General features: G+C 35.6%; 1 protein-coding gene across 1 annotated transcript in view; it reads right to left on the bottom strand.

Moving 5' to 3' along the window:
- LOC109847537 (flowering locus K homology domain-like) overlaps window positions 1–16,646 on the bottom strand; it is a 19,645-nt gene extending 2,999 nt beyond the window's left edge. The window contains exons 1-7 of the mRNA XM_020416768.1: window positions 16,541–16,646; window positions 13,917–14,281; window positions 8,381–8,621; window positions 6,389–6,537; window positions 5,918–6,289; window positions 5,638–5,832; window positions 2–79 (exon numbers count right to left, since the gene is read on the bottom strand). Of these exons, the coding sequence (XP_020272357.1) occupies window positions 2–79; window positions 5,638–5,832; window positions 5,918–6,289; window positions 6,389–6,537; window positions 8,381–8,621; window positions 13,917–14,276 (1,395 nt within the window). The 5' untranslated portion in view covers window positions 14,277–14,281; window positions 16,541–16,646. The remainder of the gene's footprint in view (window position 1; window positions 80–5,637; window positions 5,833–5,917; window positions 6,290–6,388; window positions 6,538–8,380; window positions 8,622–13,916; window positions 14,282–16,540) is intronic.

The raw sequence follows: 17,918 nt of genomic DNA, 5'->3' as shown, positions 1-17,918 counted from the left end.
GGTCAGCAGACCCCATTGGGTTCTGTGCTGTTGCTGTGACTGGGGCTGCTCCTGACCCTGCAGCTTCCGCCATGAAGTTCTACAATAACGGCAAAATATATGTTAATGAAAATGCACTTGAACATGCACGTGCGGGAGTTATGATGAAGCTGATCTCAAAATGTTTTTAACTTATGAAATTCAAATGGTTTATTCCTCAGAATCACTTCGACCAAAGAAATGGGACTAATTATGGAACAAGTGATGTGATCCTTTATGGGAAGGAATCCCAAGAAAAAGGCTGTCACCTTGCCTCATAGTCATACTTGGAGGGTGTTTGGGGAGGCTTATTTCTTTGGTCAAACGAGCTTTCAAGCTAGCTTTTATTTTCTACCTATTTGGTAAAATGCCAAATAAGTTTAGCTTATAAGTCACATTTTAAAAAGCTAATATACCACAACTTTTGAAAAAATAGCTTATAAGCTCTTAGGTTTGATCAAGCAAATTACTATTGTACTCAAAACAATTTTTATAGTATTTTTATCAAAAAAAACCAAAAGCCATTAAGAGTCGGCATAACTTATAAGCTTTAAAAATAATCCTTACCAAATGGTCCCCATGAATCTTGGGTCCAAGACAAAAGCCCTTCATACATTATCAGTGTTCTAAAAAAGGGTTTAAGCACCCCACTAGATCTCCCGTTTAAATGGAAGTGGCATAAAAACGCACGAGTTTGAGCTATTCGCTCAATTACGAGTACATCTGCATAATCGGCTGATTTTTAAGTAAGTACCCGCATAATTTGTTTATGCGCTGCTTTCTTTTTAAATTTGATTGCGGGTTGAGCTGTTTACCACAAACCCGGTCCAACTAACTGAAGTAAAATAAATAAATAAATAAAATCTCTCATCTTTTTTTCCCAAATACGCGATTCTCTCTCTCTCTCTCTCTCTTCCTCTCTCTCTCTCTTCTCTTTGTACTCGTGCGAACCTAGCGACTGCGACAAGACTCCGGCCTTCGTCCTTCCTTATCTTAGCTCGACAAAGCTTCCGTCTCCAACAAAACAGTGTAGTTCTATCTTCGACGAAGCATCTCATCGCATCAAAGATCAGTTCAAAGTATTTTCATTATATTTAATTTATGAAGCATAATTTGTGTTTATTTAAGAATTACATTTGGGTTTTTGTTAGGCAATTTACTATTTTGGTTTATAGACGTTTAGTTTCAGTTAACAAGTTTTATTTAAGTATCTAGTTACTTTTGGTGTATGTATTTAAACTTTTAAGTAGTTAACTAGTTATCATCTAGTTACTTGATGTACAGATTTGACTTTTATGTAGTTAAAAAGCTATTGATTATTAAATTCCATGTTTGTTGGTCTTTTTCTTAGTATATTTTCTATTTTCATGAATATTATATATTTTAACATATGATAAACAATAAATACATATTACAAATTTCAAAACACATAATTCCGCATAATCCCATTAATCAATGAATCCGATTAATCATTAGGCACTCCCGAGCGGCGCACATAATAAAATCATCTTTTTGAACATTGTACATTATTAGTTATAACAGAGAGCCTTTGATGAACATGTGATAAATGAATAACACAAAAAAAAAGACTTAGCATAGAGTCATAAGTATGGCCAAGTCCAAACTCAGGGACAGTGCAACTTCCTTTCACAAACCATATGACAATTCTGGATCTATAATATTCAAAGGGGAAGTAAAATATTGTGAGAAAAAGGCATAAACATAGAACATGTGGCTTGTCATGCATAGCCTCTACATGATATATTTGTCTAATTCCAGCAACAAATAGAATATATCAGTGACGTTGTTTATTAAAAAGCAATGTACATGAGGACTGTTAAGTCTTTTGTTAAAAGTTCAATTAAGCTAAATTTCAACTCTCCACCCACGAACAGATTAACAACCGATAGCACAATATTCAACTGCCTTTCTACTTTGGTTACCATGAATTTTAAGTCTGATTTCTATTATGGGTGTGGTTGGCGCAGGGGCAGAAATGTTGTGGTTGCGTGTTTCTTTTTTCTTGGAGGTGTAATAGGCAATAAAAAGACTGGGGATAATGCATCTGATTCACTGCATTGGAATTCACTCGTTCTAAAATTGAAATCAAAATCATTATTCTTTAAAAAAATGAAAGGCAGTGAATTACAATTCACTGCAAAACTAAAATTCCACTTCTAGCCACGAGCACTTAATTACCACACTATTAACTATATAATCTATATACCAACCAAATCAAGTTTGGACGCCCCCTCCCTATTCCACACATATTCGAACGAATTCAACTTCGAATTAACTGGAGCAAACCAAATTCAAATTCAAAAACTAAGGTATTTGATTTGCTTCTTTTAGTTTCCTACCCTAGCCACCATCCATTACCTCACCCAAAACACTTATCGTAAGACTTGTATGCATAGGGTATCATGCACAGATGTGATATTTGGTCCAACGAATAAGAATAACTTTCTGGAAATTCGTCCAAATAGTGTATAATAAAATTTGCTGGTTTACACATAACGATAATTTACAAGAATTTCCAGTATCATTCTCATTACTACTTAACAAATTCAAGGAGATTAGAAGGATAGCACATGAACATGATGATCAAGTTATTGAGTCCTGAAGCATGGTATTTTATGAAGGAAAATTGTTGTAAGAGTTCTGCCAATTCAAGCCAAGGTTCTAAACATCTGACGTCGGGTTCATGTCGGATTGTAGAAATAGGGGATATGTCAGGGGATATATAGTAAATATCAGATTGCCATATTGGATCGCCCCCCCCCCCCCCCCCCCCCAAAAAAAAAAAAAAACACAACCTAAGCATAATTAATAAATTCTATTGTCTAAACACAAAAAAATGTAAATAAACCAATTGTAGAAACTCGATCCTCGATTTAATAGTACCAAAAAAATCAACATTCCCCTAAATACAATCTAAGCATAATTAATAAATTTTATTGTCTAAACACAAAAAAATGTAAATAAACCAATTGTAGAAACTCGATCCTCGATTTAATAGTACCAAACAAATCAACATTCTAGCATATATTTGCATCAATTTTAGAATATTCCAACTCAATTATCAAATTTATTCCAACTCAAATATCAAGCTAACATCTAAAATTATTCAAAAGTTAAAACTTAAGAGGGACAGACTGAGAGACTTAGAGAGAGACAGAGACTTAGTAAAACTAACATCTAAAATCAATCAAAAGTCAAAAGTCAAAATATATAACTAACATCTAAAATTACTAAAGAGAGACTTAAGAAAGAGGGAGAAAGACTGAGTGAGAAGGGGTTTTTTTTCTTTTTATTTTATTTTATTTTATTTTATTTTATTTTTTTTTTTTGGGGGGGGGGGACCTTGAATAGTCGAAATCATAGTTTTCAAACTTGAAGCTCGAATAGTCGAAACCCTTGTTTTCAAACTTGAAGTGCGAGGGGAGGATGGAGGGAGTCGTCTATTTGGTGAAAAAAGCCCAAAACGAACATCGCAGCCTATTTGGGTGTTTTTATATGGGATTCGGGTTCGGGTTTGGGTTCGGGTCGGGTTTTCTGTGCACAAGGATAAAACCACTAACCCAAAGTTGGGTTAAATAAAAACTTAGCATATCGGGCGTAATTTCGGTCTGAAATTGTGCCCGATATGTCCCCTAAATCCCAATAAGTACATTCGACATTGCGTGGACAATGTCATGGCAGTTTGGGTTTGAACCCACCATGTTGGCCGCCATGTCATTTAAAACACTGATTCAAGCAAATAACAAGTCCAACCATCCAGAGCAAATTGGAACTCAATTTGGAGGAAAGATAGTGGTTACATTAATCATAAGTTAATTAACTATATTAATTTTGCTTTTATTAAATAATAAATATATTAACTTCTTGTAGGTGAATCCTGAAGGACCTTTCTTTGCAATATTGGAATGTTGGCCAATTAATGAGAGCATCCCATTTTGGCTTCTACAGCATATCATGTTTTAGTCATTCTGATGTAGTGAAGTTAACCATTGCCTTCAAGTCAGATTTTAGTATTCTTTCCAAAGCTATTCATGAGAAGCGAGCATTTCAGAAGCCTAACACCAGCAAGGCCCAATTGGGATAAGAGGCATTTTCTCACCAAAAAAAAAACAGTATGGACATCATTCTTTTTGGTTTATGGTAGAAAATTTATTTAATAATTTAAACTGTGCATAAAAATCTTATACAACCTGGCTTTTAGATATTGTACTCGGGTGGTTTTGAAGATGACAAAATGACAACACGACCACATGCAATTATGAGAAATTTGCAATTAAAATTTATTAACTTCTTTACCGATGTGGCTTAGCGTAGATCTTTTCCAGTGTAGGAGACTCATGCTTGGTGTTTGTTTTGTAGCCTTTAAAATGATAACTACATATACCATAGTTCCCATTCTTAGCATAAGAATTTGTGTGAATTATATCACAATTAAAGTTTATAATTTCTTTACTGATGTGGCTCAGCATAGATCTTTCCAATGTAGGAGAACTCATGCTTGGTGTCTGCTTCACAGCCTTCCTTGCTCCTTGTAGCAGAGCCTTGCTACATGGAAGTTCTGCTCATCATCTGGAGCCCTACCTTCTTGGTTGTAGCAGCCTTGCTACTGGGAGTTCTGGAGCCTTTCCTTGCTTCCTATAGGTAGTATACTTGCTACCAGGAGGTGGACATTTTGGTTTCTTCTTAGTCTTGTACATATATGTTTGGTGGTTTTACATATATCTTATTGCACGAGTTTTGCAACTATGCTTATTTCAAAATGAAAAGATGGTAAATCCTTGACTAACGGGATGTCTGTTTTATACTTGAATTCGAATCTTGTGATGCTTTAAGTTTGAAGAATGGATAATTTCCATGTGATGGTCTTCTTGAATTTTAGATAGATATCTCATCAACTAATGTTCAACACTTGGGACCTTCTGAAGTTATACCTTTTGACAATAATCTACTGTAATTTTTCATAAAATTTGTCCTCGTCTATTGGCAATGCCATTGGCCAGGTCATTCACTGTTCATGTCATGAAGCACGAAGAATTTTGAATCAAATTATTCAAGCCAAATATGATAAACATACACTTAGGCAACAGGTTCTTAGATGCACAACTTATTATATCTAGCTATGGAATACAAGGTAGTAGGTACCTGGTCAACTCATTTTTTTAACCTCTAGGATATGGGCCTTTGTGCTAAACATCCTACCTACCGACCTGATGGGTCCAACAGACATAGAAACAATCTGGACATGGACAAATAATATAGGGCCTGAAGGGTCCAAAATTGTTACCCATGAGAGGATCCATGTCTGGGTCTAGTAGAACCTGGATCAGACCCTATATAACAACACTAGATAATCCAGCGAGGCCACAACGATCAATGACAACTACTTTAGCTTTAAAGTTCCAATACTCAACCATTTTTGCAAATAGAGAGAATGCCAAAGGCTTAAACTTATACTAACCTATTTGGGATCCATGGATACACACACCCACTGTAAATTTATACATTACTATACAGGGATTGAACAAGAAAGCAAAATACCTGTTGAAGATTCATGAAGAGTGAACAGTGATATGGAATAAACTAAAGAAGAAACGATACCTGTATCAATTGCTGAGCAGTTTGAACCTGTGAAGCACTCCCAGTAATCTCCACGGTCATCTCTCCAGGAACACCCCTTGTTTCCTGTATAGTCACGGTTGCCCCACTAGCTCGACGAATATAGCTGATGCTTGCACCAGCATTCCCAATTACAGCATCAGCATAGGAGAGTGGAATTTGCATGTGCTGTGTAATCTGTCAAAGGCCCATATCATCACAAATTGACTTAGAGAGCTTCTACATCCTCATTAGAGACTTTTATATATAATATAAGACATACCTGAGAGGCCATCGGTGGTGGTTGTTGGTTAGATGATGGTGGGGCCCCCATAGGTGGTGCTTCTCGTCCGTATGTAGATATGCCATGATGAGGTGGTTTCTCAAAAGGAGGAACATCAGGCGGAGGATAAAAGTTATCTTGAGGACGAGATTGAGGCATGAAATGTGGATTTCCATAACCCGGATTGCCCCCATAACCCGGATTTCCTCCATAACCAGGATTGCCGCCATAGCCCGGATTACCGCCATAGCCCGGATTACCGCCATAGCCTGGATTACCGCCATAGCCAGGAAGACCGCCAGGGCCTTGAGGAGGACCCCATGGCTGAGGTGGTGGAACATTTTGCTCCATATGTGGATGTGGCATTTGCATCTGTGTAGATTTATTAAAGATAAGTTCAATAAGTCTTCACGAATGACACCTGTGATTGCCAGCCAAAACCATGCTTGAATAATAATACAATCATCTTACTTGCATTTCAAACAGCGGTATAACACTGCGATCAACAAGAAACTTCCTTAAATGGGAAGAGATCAGTTCAACGGCTTTATGCACTCCTGTCGGATCTCCTTGTATCTCAACAACTCTGTCATCTTGTAAAGCAACAGGAGGCAGATCATCTGAAGTATTTCAAACAAACATCATTATGAACAAGTCAAAAACGAGAAGAATAAAGAGAATGGTATTAAAAGAAAGGTACCAGTTTTTACTGTTATTGATTCCCTTCGCAATAGGTTTTCATTCTTAGTATCCAGATAGCCAACCTACCTTCATTTAGTCTATGGTTTTTTTCACTTGGAAACCACCTTAAAAATAGGGTCGGTATATGTAAACCACCTTTTATTTTCAATATACACGTAAACCACCTTTAAACTGGGGTTTTTTCTCCAATCAGCCACCTTGACCCATGTTTTAACTCTTAAAACCCAATAATACCCTTACAGTTCGCACATTTTTTACATGTGTTCTCTCATAACCAGCCCTCAACAAACCCTAGAACTCATAACCAGCCCTTAACCAACCCTAAGCTATATGTTAGTAACAGACCCCGGCTAACTAAACCCCAAAAACCCTAAGCTATATGTTAGTAACAGACCCCGGCTAACTAAACCCCAAAAATTCTATCGCCCTGATGAAGCTGACAAAGTGGTCCCGAGTCCCACCCCAAAATTTCTCTTCAATCTCCGACATTTCTCTTCAATTGTTGATGAAACACAACTTTGACAAGATTTCTTCTTCTTTGCGAAGAAATTTATGGATCTAATGTTTGGTGGTTGAGGGATTATGTTCCCTGGTACTTCTAATAGAAGCCATACATGTACCCGACACGTGTTGTATCCATACCCAACACTTCATGGACACTCCTTAAAATGTATGCATGTATGTATTCAGACCTGTACTCAATCAAACAATGCATGTTTAATTTAAACACTCGTCATACACTTCTTGATTATATATCCTACACTTCACATCCATTTTGTAAGTTGTTATCTAATCATTTCAGCCATAAGAACACGATTTGGAAGGATAATTTACATATATAGCTGAGAACTATGATTATATCCCACGAGTTTTAGCCATGTCCGCATAGCGTACCTTCTACAATTTTGCCATGTCATGCACCGATACACATACACGTGCAACTTAGTTGGAGAGATCGGGTTTAAATAAGAGAGGGAGGGAGGGAGGGAGGGGAAAGGGGGGACGCACCTTTAAATTCTTACATTTTTGTAATATCTTGGGTTATTATGGTGGGTCAACAGTTCAAGGTTGGTTAAGGTCTGGTTAGAGAGGAGTCACGTGAAAAATACATGAGAAATGTAAGGGTATTTTGGGTTTTAAGAGAAAATTTACCAAAAAGTGGGGTCGTTGATTGGAATAAAAACCCCACTTTAGAGGTGGTTTTTATATAAATTGAAAATGAAAGATGGTTTACATATAATGACACATTTTTAAGGTGGTTTCCACAAAAAAAAAATCCTTTTAGGAGGAAAAGAAGGTAAACCCAAATAGGGCAATCATAATCAAAAGGGAGTGGGATTAATGTCCACTGCCTCTTTTTTCAGGCCTTGGTCATTTCTGACAGGCACTTGCATACTCAAAGTCATTTTAATTCAGCATGGATTGTAGGAAAGAACTACAAGTGGGAAGAAAGATTTGGTAATAACAGAACACACAACAATTGACAACGGAACCAGAGTGCCTACAGCTAAAGGTGAGAAATACAACGGCATGGGCCAGTGTCCAGTAAATAACAAAGAAAATACAAACCATACTGACAACATTTAGCGCAATCAAAACATAAGTAAAAGTAATCTTGGGGGAAACAGCAGGTAACAATAGTCATCTTGGGGAAACAGCAGGTAACAGTTGAAGTAAAACCTAGAGAAGACAACCACCAAAGACTGCAGCAAATACAGATAGATTAATGAAAAAAAGAAAGAAATGTCAGGATGTCCATACCAAGAATACGAACAATGCAGCTTGACCCTTCTTGTATTGACTTTATAGTTGCTCCTTGTTTCCCAATCAGACTTCCCGCTTGCGTAGCTGGTACTAGCAATCTTGTATGTATCGCATTACCAGGAGGAGCAATGGCAGAGTCCTTCTCCAATCCGTCGAGTGTACGCTTATGGACTTTCAGCAGACCGTCCATAGCAGGAGAAAGATAACAATCTGCCTCCTCTTTCGCTGAGACCATTACCTTCAGCAAGCAATTAAAATCAAGTTGAGATAATATGATGAGAGAGGAGAAATAGTCTAATCTAATAGAAATTTCAGTAATCAGCAAATACTGTTCGTGAAGCTAAATTTCATGATCATAACTCCACCAGACAGTGAATCAACTAAATAAGTAACTTTATACACTAAACTACCATATCAATGTAATGAAGCATATGTGTCAGATAAAGCATTAAGAACTATGTCTCATTTAAAGAAGCAAATAACAATTTTAGACTCGATGCAGTACTTATTAAGGGCTCTGACTTCTAAGCAAAATGAAGAAACAGAGGAGAGAGACCAATAACCTTGCAGCCTCGTAACTTATGATTTCTTGCAATACCTCTAAATGCAATAGTAACTGCAAATCCATGCTAAGGTCGAAACTAATAAGTTCAGGGATGGATCATAGTGAAGAATTTAAATGGCATATTTTAGCTCGTGAACGCTATCCACATCTCAAAAGATGATGGTTATCTGGCTTTTATATTCATTGTTAGTGCTTAGATTTCATTACAACTTATCTAAATAACGCATGCATAAATTTAAAAGAACATTATAAAACAGAATCAAATCATTAATTCGGTAAAATGGCCATATTTTTCTTAAGTAACTCCAGATTTTATTACCCTAGAAGTATGCTGGTTCATCCCTTGCACTAGTTGACTTTCAGTGTATTCAAAAGAAAATATGCCCTTTTCAAAACATATCAAGAAATTAACAAAAAAAAGCAATCAATTCACCGTTAATTAAGGAAAAGAAATCAAACTATAATCTAAAATATAATATAGTTCATATTTGATATGAATCATAAACTTAAGCACAAAGAACCCAGACCAAACTTCAGCCAGTAGGGTATTAACTTGACCACCATTTACGCTTGTGTCCCACTCCAATTCCAATCCAAATTAACTACAGTAGGCACAATATGAGCTTGTTAGAATGCAGATAAGGGGTAAAAAAATAGCATTTATGATTAGCAAACTTGAGGTGCACATCTTGGAATAGTTGTCTGTATGAAAAACATAGCATTTCCATGACAAGACTTCTTACCTGTGCCTTTTATTCTGAATGCTCCTTACCAGAATAATAGTTCGTATTTTGGCTAGAAGGCCAGGAATTTAACCGATGCTGAAGTTTATAAGTTATGTTAACTTTTCAGGCCAGACAGTAAAGATGTACATACACTTCTTTCTTATGGTCTCATTATGAGTATACATTTGCAAGCAGGTATGAAGTCAATCATTTCAATACTTTGAAGAACTTGGAGCAGACTTCAAATTATCCTCTTTAATATGTTCTAAAACTTCTATGTCGGCTTCTCTAATTAAATTCGGACTAGTTGCTAAAGGACTCAAAATATCTTGTACATTAAATGGATCTCAAAGTAGTTGAAAACTGATTTTATTCGGATAAAACCACAGAGACCATAATCCTTGTAAACTGTAGATGTCTAATTGTTTGCACTGGATTATGCATCACTCATCTCGAGTCATCATATACTGCAGTTCCAATGTCGCCATGGTTAATAAACCTGAGATATTGGAATGCTTAGGTTGTTAGCTGAATTATGCATTTTCCAGACAAACCAGTTACCAAGAAACGTTTCTGAATTGGAGGCTCCATGGGCAGATTCAACTAAGTGTAAAAAGAAACATAGCCAAGTAAGCTATAAGAAAAGAGACGTCCTCAATGAACTTACATGGCCAGTGCTACAAGGTTTAAGATCATAATATTACAGCTTCCTGCCCTAGCTAAAATTTTCCAGAACTTTTGGAAGTGTACAATTCCATAATTAAGTACCCAGCCATTCAGACTATACATGCATATTAGAGAGAACATAACATGTTTAAAAATATTAGCCAAAAATAAGAGGATTTGAACTTTCAGGTATTATGCATTTTAGGCACCCCCAACATTACTCATTTTGAAAAAAAGACCACAGCGTTAAGTGTTTTTATTCCCATTAGACCCATATGGAAACTTTATGTATATTTAACCCCGAACAGAATTCATTACAACATTAATTTTTTTACGACAGGAATGTATCTGTGCACGTTAATCTGATACTAATTACTTTTTAATACTTTTAAGCACCAGAATTGGATTTTCTATGTGATTCAACAAGGAGGAAAGATATATAGTCCTAGACAACCCCATAGTTGTTGGTAAACATAGTGTATTTTCCTTTTTAAAGATTTAAGGGTTTTCTGAATACATAATGCTTATTCCATTTTATTGGGCACGTCTCAACAACAACGTTGTTATGCAGCCTCTCAGACCACTAGATCCCATTTTCTTTAGAGATATTGACAAAACCAATCAACTAGGTTATGGAGTTACCAGATAAATCGAGAAGCCTCTTGGAAAGAATGTTCGCCGAAGATACATCGAAAGAGCTTAGTCAAATCATATTGGCAGAAATGGTGCTCAAAAAGCTGGTCTTTGCAAACCGGAACTTTGTTCTTCTTATTTTGGTTCACAATGAAGATTTGATCTGTTGCCTAGGTCTGCAGACAGAACCTGCACAGATTCATTTGGTTATTGTGATGAAAGGTGATTGAGTGGGAATTTCATTGGATAGTTTGAGGTGATTATTCCCCTTGTCAGCATCCATCATATTCAGTTTAAATTCTTAGTTAATCATAAATTTTAGAATTTGTTAATTTAAATTATGAAATTCCTGGGTATTTAGATTCCAATATAGTGGCTCCTTGATTAAAGCACCAGGTCTTGTCCATTATTTCTCCGGTGCCCAACATAATGTAATTATAAGGAAATTATTATGTACATGAGGCTTAAAAGTCGCTATTGCCAAACACTAATGGCACGAGGTCATCAAGAAACACACTAATGATTTTTAATTAAAAGGGGACAAAAATCCTTGCTCTCCTTTCTTGTAAATGATAAATTTCAATGATGACTCATATAATACCTAACTGATTAATTAATACGCATCAAAGAAAGAACCAAAAAAATGACAAGTTGACATTAGGGAGCATGTTGAAGAAGAAACATGAGAAAAAAACTTCAGTCTCTAATAAGTGCTCCGGATTCTCTTAGAACCTAATCATCAACGGAGGAAGTGTTTTAGGTGAAGGCAGATAATTTCTTTCACAAAAAAGTAATCAGGACTCTGGAACACATCTTAGTACCTAATCAGCAAAGGTTGCAGAGAAAAAAGGAAGTGTCTTAGAGACATGATGGAACTCTTTCGTGGAGGACAATACAGAAGATTGAGAAAACAAATATTAGGGGCACTTGATCACACTTTGAAGACCCAGAAATAGTAGATGTCCACAGAAGCAGGCATAACTGGGAGGTCTTATTATATACCTAGGAAAAAGTATCTTTAACCAAATAAAGGGAAAAAATCATAGTCCTACTAAATAGCAGATGGCATGTCATAAAAAAAGGCTTGTTAACTGATTTTCAATAGAAAACGATATCACAATATGAGGCATAATTAACCAGCATTGAGGAAAGAAGCACCAACAATCAAGAATGTGATAGTTCCTAAAGAATCACAAAAACAGAAAGACAAATGACCAGGGATTGAGAGCAGAATTAGAGAACAAATATTGACAGACACATAGCTGGGATCTAACAGACCATTTGAACAGGAAGTTAGAACAAAGTATTGAAGGCAAGTTAATTCTTTCCCCCTTTTTCTTCTTCTTTCATTTCCTCCCTTACCTTTTCATAGGGTAAAGGACAGAGAGGAAGGGGAAGTGGGGGAGAGAGAGATGGGAAGAGGGGGAAGGGCTTGGAGTTAGTGTGCATGACATATTTACATATATATAGATGCATACACAAATATATATACATATAATTCTCAAAAAGTTCTAAAACACATGAACAGTCCCAGCCTACCCCAGGGCTATTACTTGAACAAGAAACCATCTAGGATTCCAATATGTAATTTCACTAAAACTTTTAGATTTATTAATTTACAGTGAACCTCCTTAGATAATTTCAAGAGTATGAAACCGTTTAAAAAAATTGTCCAATTTGAATCAGCCAATGTCATCCTGCATTCAAAGAGGAGGTATAAAGCACTTGTTCTACCATTGCCAACAGGTTAGATAACCTCCAATCACATTTGATGAATCTAGCATGCATGAGAAGAAATAATATCGAAGGAAAAGAGTGACAATGAACGGCCATGGAACATAGTACATTGAGTAAATATTCTCATCATCAGGTAATAAGCTAAAAACTAAAGGAAGACATGTACATCATAAATAGATTGGAAGATGCTACCAAAGCATGAGCAAAAATTAAGGCGTCTAAGGTGAACAATTTCAAATGATAATATCAATTTCTGAGCAGGATTATTAAGGCATTTGTGGTTGCTATTTTTGTTTTACACTAAATGCAGCCTTCTGCAACTGCAGTTCACGCAACAAACAAAACTTGTTGTTAATTTGGTTGTGGTAGTAACTTATTTTCATTGTTTTAAATATCCCCAGCACTGACCCGATATATCTTGCTACAGGGCTTACCGCAACCAAATGATATCCTTTATCGCTTTTTGGCTATTTTAGGCGATATATCTCCGATATGGTCAATATATCTGCCGATATGTTGACCAATATATCCATTTTATATGGCTTGTCGCAAAACAATATACCGCGTTTGGCAAATATCATGATTTTCCCATTATATTAAATGACATTTTGGCCTAAAAAATCAGACAAAATGTTGTAATGTTGATTTGTACTTTTGTTTGTTTTACAAGGTTGATTACCGATTTTAAACATACATTATTTACATTTTGTATGCTTAGATTTCATTAAGTTTGTTGAGATTATATTTTAGTGCATTATACTATGTAAAATATCTATTATGGCGATATTTACCACATATGCCAGACATTTCCCTGATATCCACAATCCGATATGAATATTGATCATCCGATATTTCCCCAATATCTGATATTTAAAACCTTGCTTGTTTTTCGAAAAAAATGATCCATTTGCAACTCAATTGGAAAAAGTTACAGTTGCAACAAAACAAATAGCCACAGCTACAGAGTTGTCTTTTGCAAATTGCAGCTACATTTTAGTTGCAATTTACCAAGAATAAGACAACCCCTAAATTCACACCCAAAAAAGACATACTGAACATGAAATCAAATGCAGAAGGAAAACTATGGAGTTCGCAAAACAGGAAAAAAAAAGATTCTCTTCGGGAGGAACAAGCCTTATAATATTAAGATATTCCATATACAGTAACGTGCGACCATTTAAAATACCCACTTCACCTAAATACTTACAGCTCTTTCGGGTGCACCTTGAGGACCATCAAGAATCTTAATACGAGCTCCAGATTCTTCACACATTTTTTTTATAGATTCTCCCTTACGACCAATAATGCCACCAACTTTTTGTGCAGGAACTAGTATGCGGAAGACATTCTCTCCAGGCCAACCAGGCCACCTTTTCTCAACAACGTCAGCTCCTAGATTATTATCATATCCTTGTTTCTGGTCGTCCGTGTTCTCAACCTCTTTGGATTGCTCACCAAAATTTGGCTGTTCACCAAAATTTGGCTGCTCTTCAAAATTTGGCTGCTCTTCAAAATTTGGCTGCTCTCCAAAATTTTCCTCACCAAAATTTTCGACAGGTTCTTCCATAATATCTGGCACCCAACATAGATATTGTTAGGAGAGTTCAGTGCTAAGGCTATAAGTTGCCAAGTAATAGTCTGACTCATCAAAATAATAAATATCATGACTCTCTTAAAGATGGAATAGGGAAGGGGAAAAAAGGCTATATACACTGTAAAGATACCAATTTACAGATGCTTCAAAGAAAGCAACTAAAGCAAGATAATCAAAATGACTACTTTACCTGTATGCCAGATAAATCATACATATCCTACTCTATCAAGACAAATTAAAAAATAAAGATACTGATTTGCTTAACTACCTATGATTTTGTTTGATCAAGATGCCACCCTCTACCCTATTCTCTGCAACTACTATCATTGTCTTCTCTTCCTCTCTTCTAAAATTGATATCCCTAGTAATGTAGGAAATACAATCCATGATGTTTGTAGAAAACTCCAACAATGTCTCACCTGAAACATCACGTCTAGACCCTCTTTTCTACTACATATGCACCAATCTGCTCCAACACTCAGCCTAACTACTGGGGAGTCTGCTGTTTTTTACACAGAGAGAGACAAGTCATGGCTCCAGGAAAATGTCATTCCTTCATTTTGGCCAGACCTAATTTTTCCAACATGGACATTTGATTCTACACCAACCATTAAAAAAATTCCTATACATAAACTTAAAACCAACACTATGTACATATTTCATTCTCATATATAAACTTACAGTCAACAGCACAGGCATTATTTACATTTTGCATTTTATTTCCCAAGTCTTCATCAATTTGAGATCTATCTAGGTGCTCTATGGTTAACTAGCTCAAATTTGTATTTCCATCTAACACATAAAACTTCCAGTTTTTCAAACTTTTTGCCATTCATGTAACCATTTTTTTCAAAAAAAAATCAAATTATCATGCTTTTTTTCTACTAGAGAAGTGATCTTTGCGCTCATTTCAACTTTTTAATCATTGATGCAATGATATTGAAAGAAAAAGAAAACCTACAGACCATGATGTTTTATAGTGGTGAGTGTCCTTGTGCTCATCTAGGTGATCAAGTCTTAATTCCAATGTCCCAGTTTAACTTGAAACTAGTAAAGGCAAAGGAAACTTTTTGAACATGGATGCAATGATTTTTTAAAGCATCGTACGAAAATCATACTTCTTTTTTAACAGTGGTGGGCATCCTCGTGCTCACCTGGGCAATAAGTCCAATTTACAAATTTTTGGTTTAACTTGAAAATAGTGAAGGGCTGAAGGCAAAGGAAAATGTGCATAAATCCTTCTCTTTCTTCGTTCAATACTTCGCAATCAAACAAACAAGATAGATGGATTGTCTCAAAATCCAAAAATCGCTTGGCCGAAATAAATGGTGGAAATAGACTCCTATAGAGAACATTTCCAAACAAATGCTCTCCCAATGATTCTGAATTTGTGCAACCATCAACTAAACATATGCCAAGCATAATAAATAAGAAAAGGGCCAAACACCCCATTACATACTGGCATTCAGAAGCATACCTAAATGGGATCTCTAGCTTAATTCTCCATTGTGCAATGAATTTTTCTTTTAATGCTTCCACAAACATCACGATTTAAAAGTCTATGATTCATTAAGCACAAACTGCCATTTTCTAGACAGAGCCTTTCATCTCAAATAGTACAAAGTGCCAATCTAATAATTGTGATTCTGATATATTCCAGCTTACCCAGGTAGAACCAGGAAACTTGTAGTTTTACAATCTTCATCAAACACCAATATCACAGACAAATTAATTAAACATAAGCACCAACAGTAGATCATAATATAGATGGGTACAGCCTAAATTTAGCTAGATTTTCTTTAAGGTTCCACATTAGCGTGTTATATTCTACAAACTGAACCATAATAACAGATTAACATCTCTTGAGCTCCAAAAAGGCTGCAACTTTTCGCGAAATTCAACATTACAAGCAAAGGCAATAGCTAATTAGATAAGAAATTTAGCGAAATCTACAGTGATTTTAACAAATAATAACAGCGAAAGACATGTAAACTAAAAAGCTCCTAGTAAATAAAATTACAGGCTAAATTTCAGATCTCTCCATCAAAGAACCCTCAAGTCAGGAGCATAAAAAACAAAACCCTATATTAACTCAGTCCTAGCGATCCACAGACCAGAATCTACGAAATCCGAACAAATCTATCAGCATCATCACTCGCAAAACCCTGGAAACCGTAAATAAAGGTTGTCGAAAGAGAAAAAGGGAGATAATCTCCACTAGTTTCCTGTCGACTTACAGATTCTTGAAGAGAGAGGCGACGGCGAGAAAGCAAGATTAGGGAGAGAGGGCAAAGGGGGGATTTTTATAGGAGGCCGCCCTGGCCCTTGCTGTGATCCTTCTGCCTTGGCGGAATTTTGCAACAAAGTTCAACTAATATCTTAAATTTGCAAGTTTAGCCTTCGCGCGGAGCGTGTGAGATTTCGTCGATTTCGGACTCGATGCCGTCGTGGTCCGTAGCGCACGTTTAGAGGCTGGACGAGGGAGTACCGGAGATCCACTGTCTGGTTCCAAACAGCATTTATCATCTCTGCAAGCAGGACACATGGTGGGACCGGAAATTTTCAATTGGACGGAGGAGATGCAAAAGCTGTGGTTGCAACGCTTTTATGGGCTTGGCCCGGCCAAGCAGTCTACATAGCCTTCACAGAAAGCTTTATTTTTGGAGCCCACAACAACCTTTTAAAAACTAGTTCGTGGTAAAATATTAAAATTATTTATTTTTTTTACTAAGATAAGTTAAATTCATTTTGAGTTAAAAACTATAAAGATGGATTATTATATTTGCTATAAATTTTATTTAAATATTTTTAAAAAGATTTATGAAATAGATTTGTGTGTAAAACTGGCACCAATATACATTTATATACTTGCATACACAACATTATTTTTTATTAAATTTGTATATATCAAACATCATGTAACATATTTGTTTATCGGATCAAGTCATCGATCTCCAATTTGTTTATCTTAGTCATTGAATGTAGTGTTAAGCTTGAAAAAGATACAATAATATATTGTTGATGTGTTAATAAAAATATAACCAAATACTTAATTTTAAGATGGTTTGTATAAGCTCAGCACACAGCACATACTTTTCACAAGATTACAAGACATCTTAATTATTGATAGACTTAAAATAAAAAAACAAATACTAATGATGACTCTAGTATAATTTATATGACAAAATCATTCACATAAGCATATTAAAAATTTTGCATGAAAATCCCTTCTAAAGATTCCTAATTTTACTCAAAAATTAAGTTTTACTATAAAATATTCAAAAAATATTATCATTTATTCCTTCTTTTCATATTTAATTGAGACGATATCAATTCTTCTCCACTTTTATCTTTTTCCTGGGCAAATTTACAATAGTGTTTGCATCGTCTACATCAATTGTGCTATCAGATTGGTATACAATAAAGAGCAAAAGACAAGTCAATAGTCCAAAAATATATTAGGATATACTTGGATCAATCAAATTATATTATTACTCATAATTGATATGCATCAGAGACAAAATGTATTGACAATCTTAACTATAAAACAAATTGTATTGGTCCTCTAACATCACTTTTTTTAAGCAAGAAACCCGCAAGATTAATTTTGAAAAT

The sequence above is a fragment of the Asparagus officinalis genome, chromosome 7 (genome assembly GCF_001876935.1).
Source record: "Asparagus officinalis chromosome 7, Aspof.V1, whole genome shotgun sequence".
Taxonomy (NCBI): Eukaryota; Viridiplantae; Streptophyta; class Magnoliopsida; order Asparagales; family Asparagaceae; genus Asparagus; species Asparagus officinalis.
Note: the sequence above shows the minus strand (reverse complement) of the source record. Positions and strands in the feature narration are given on the sequence as shown.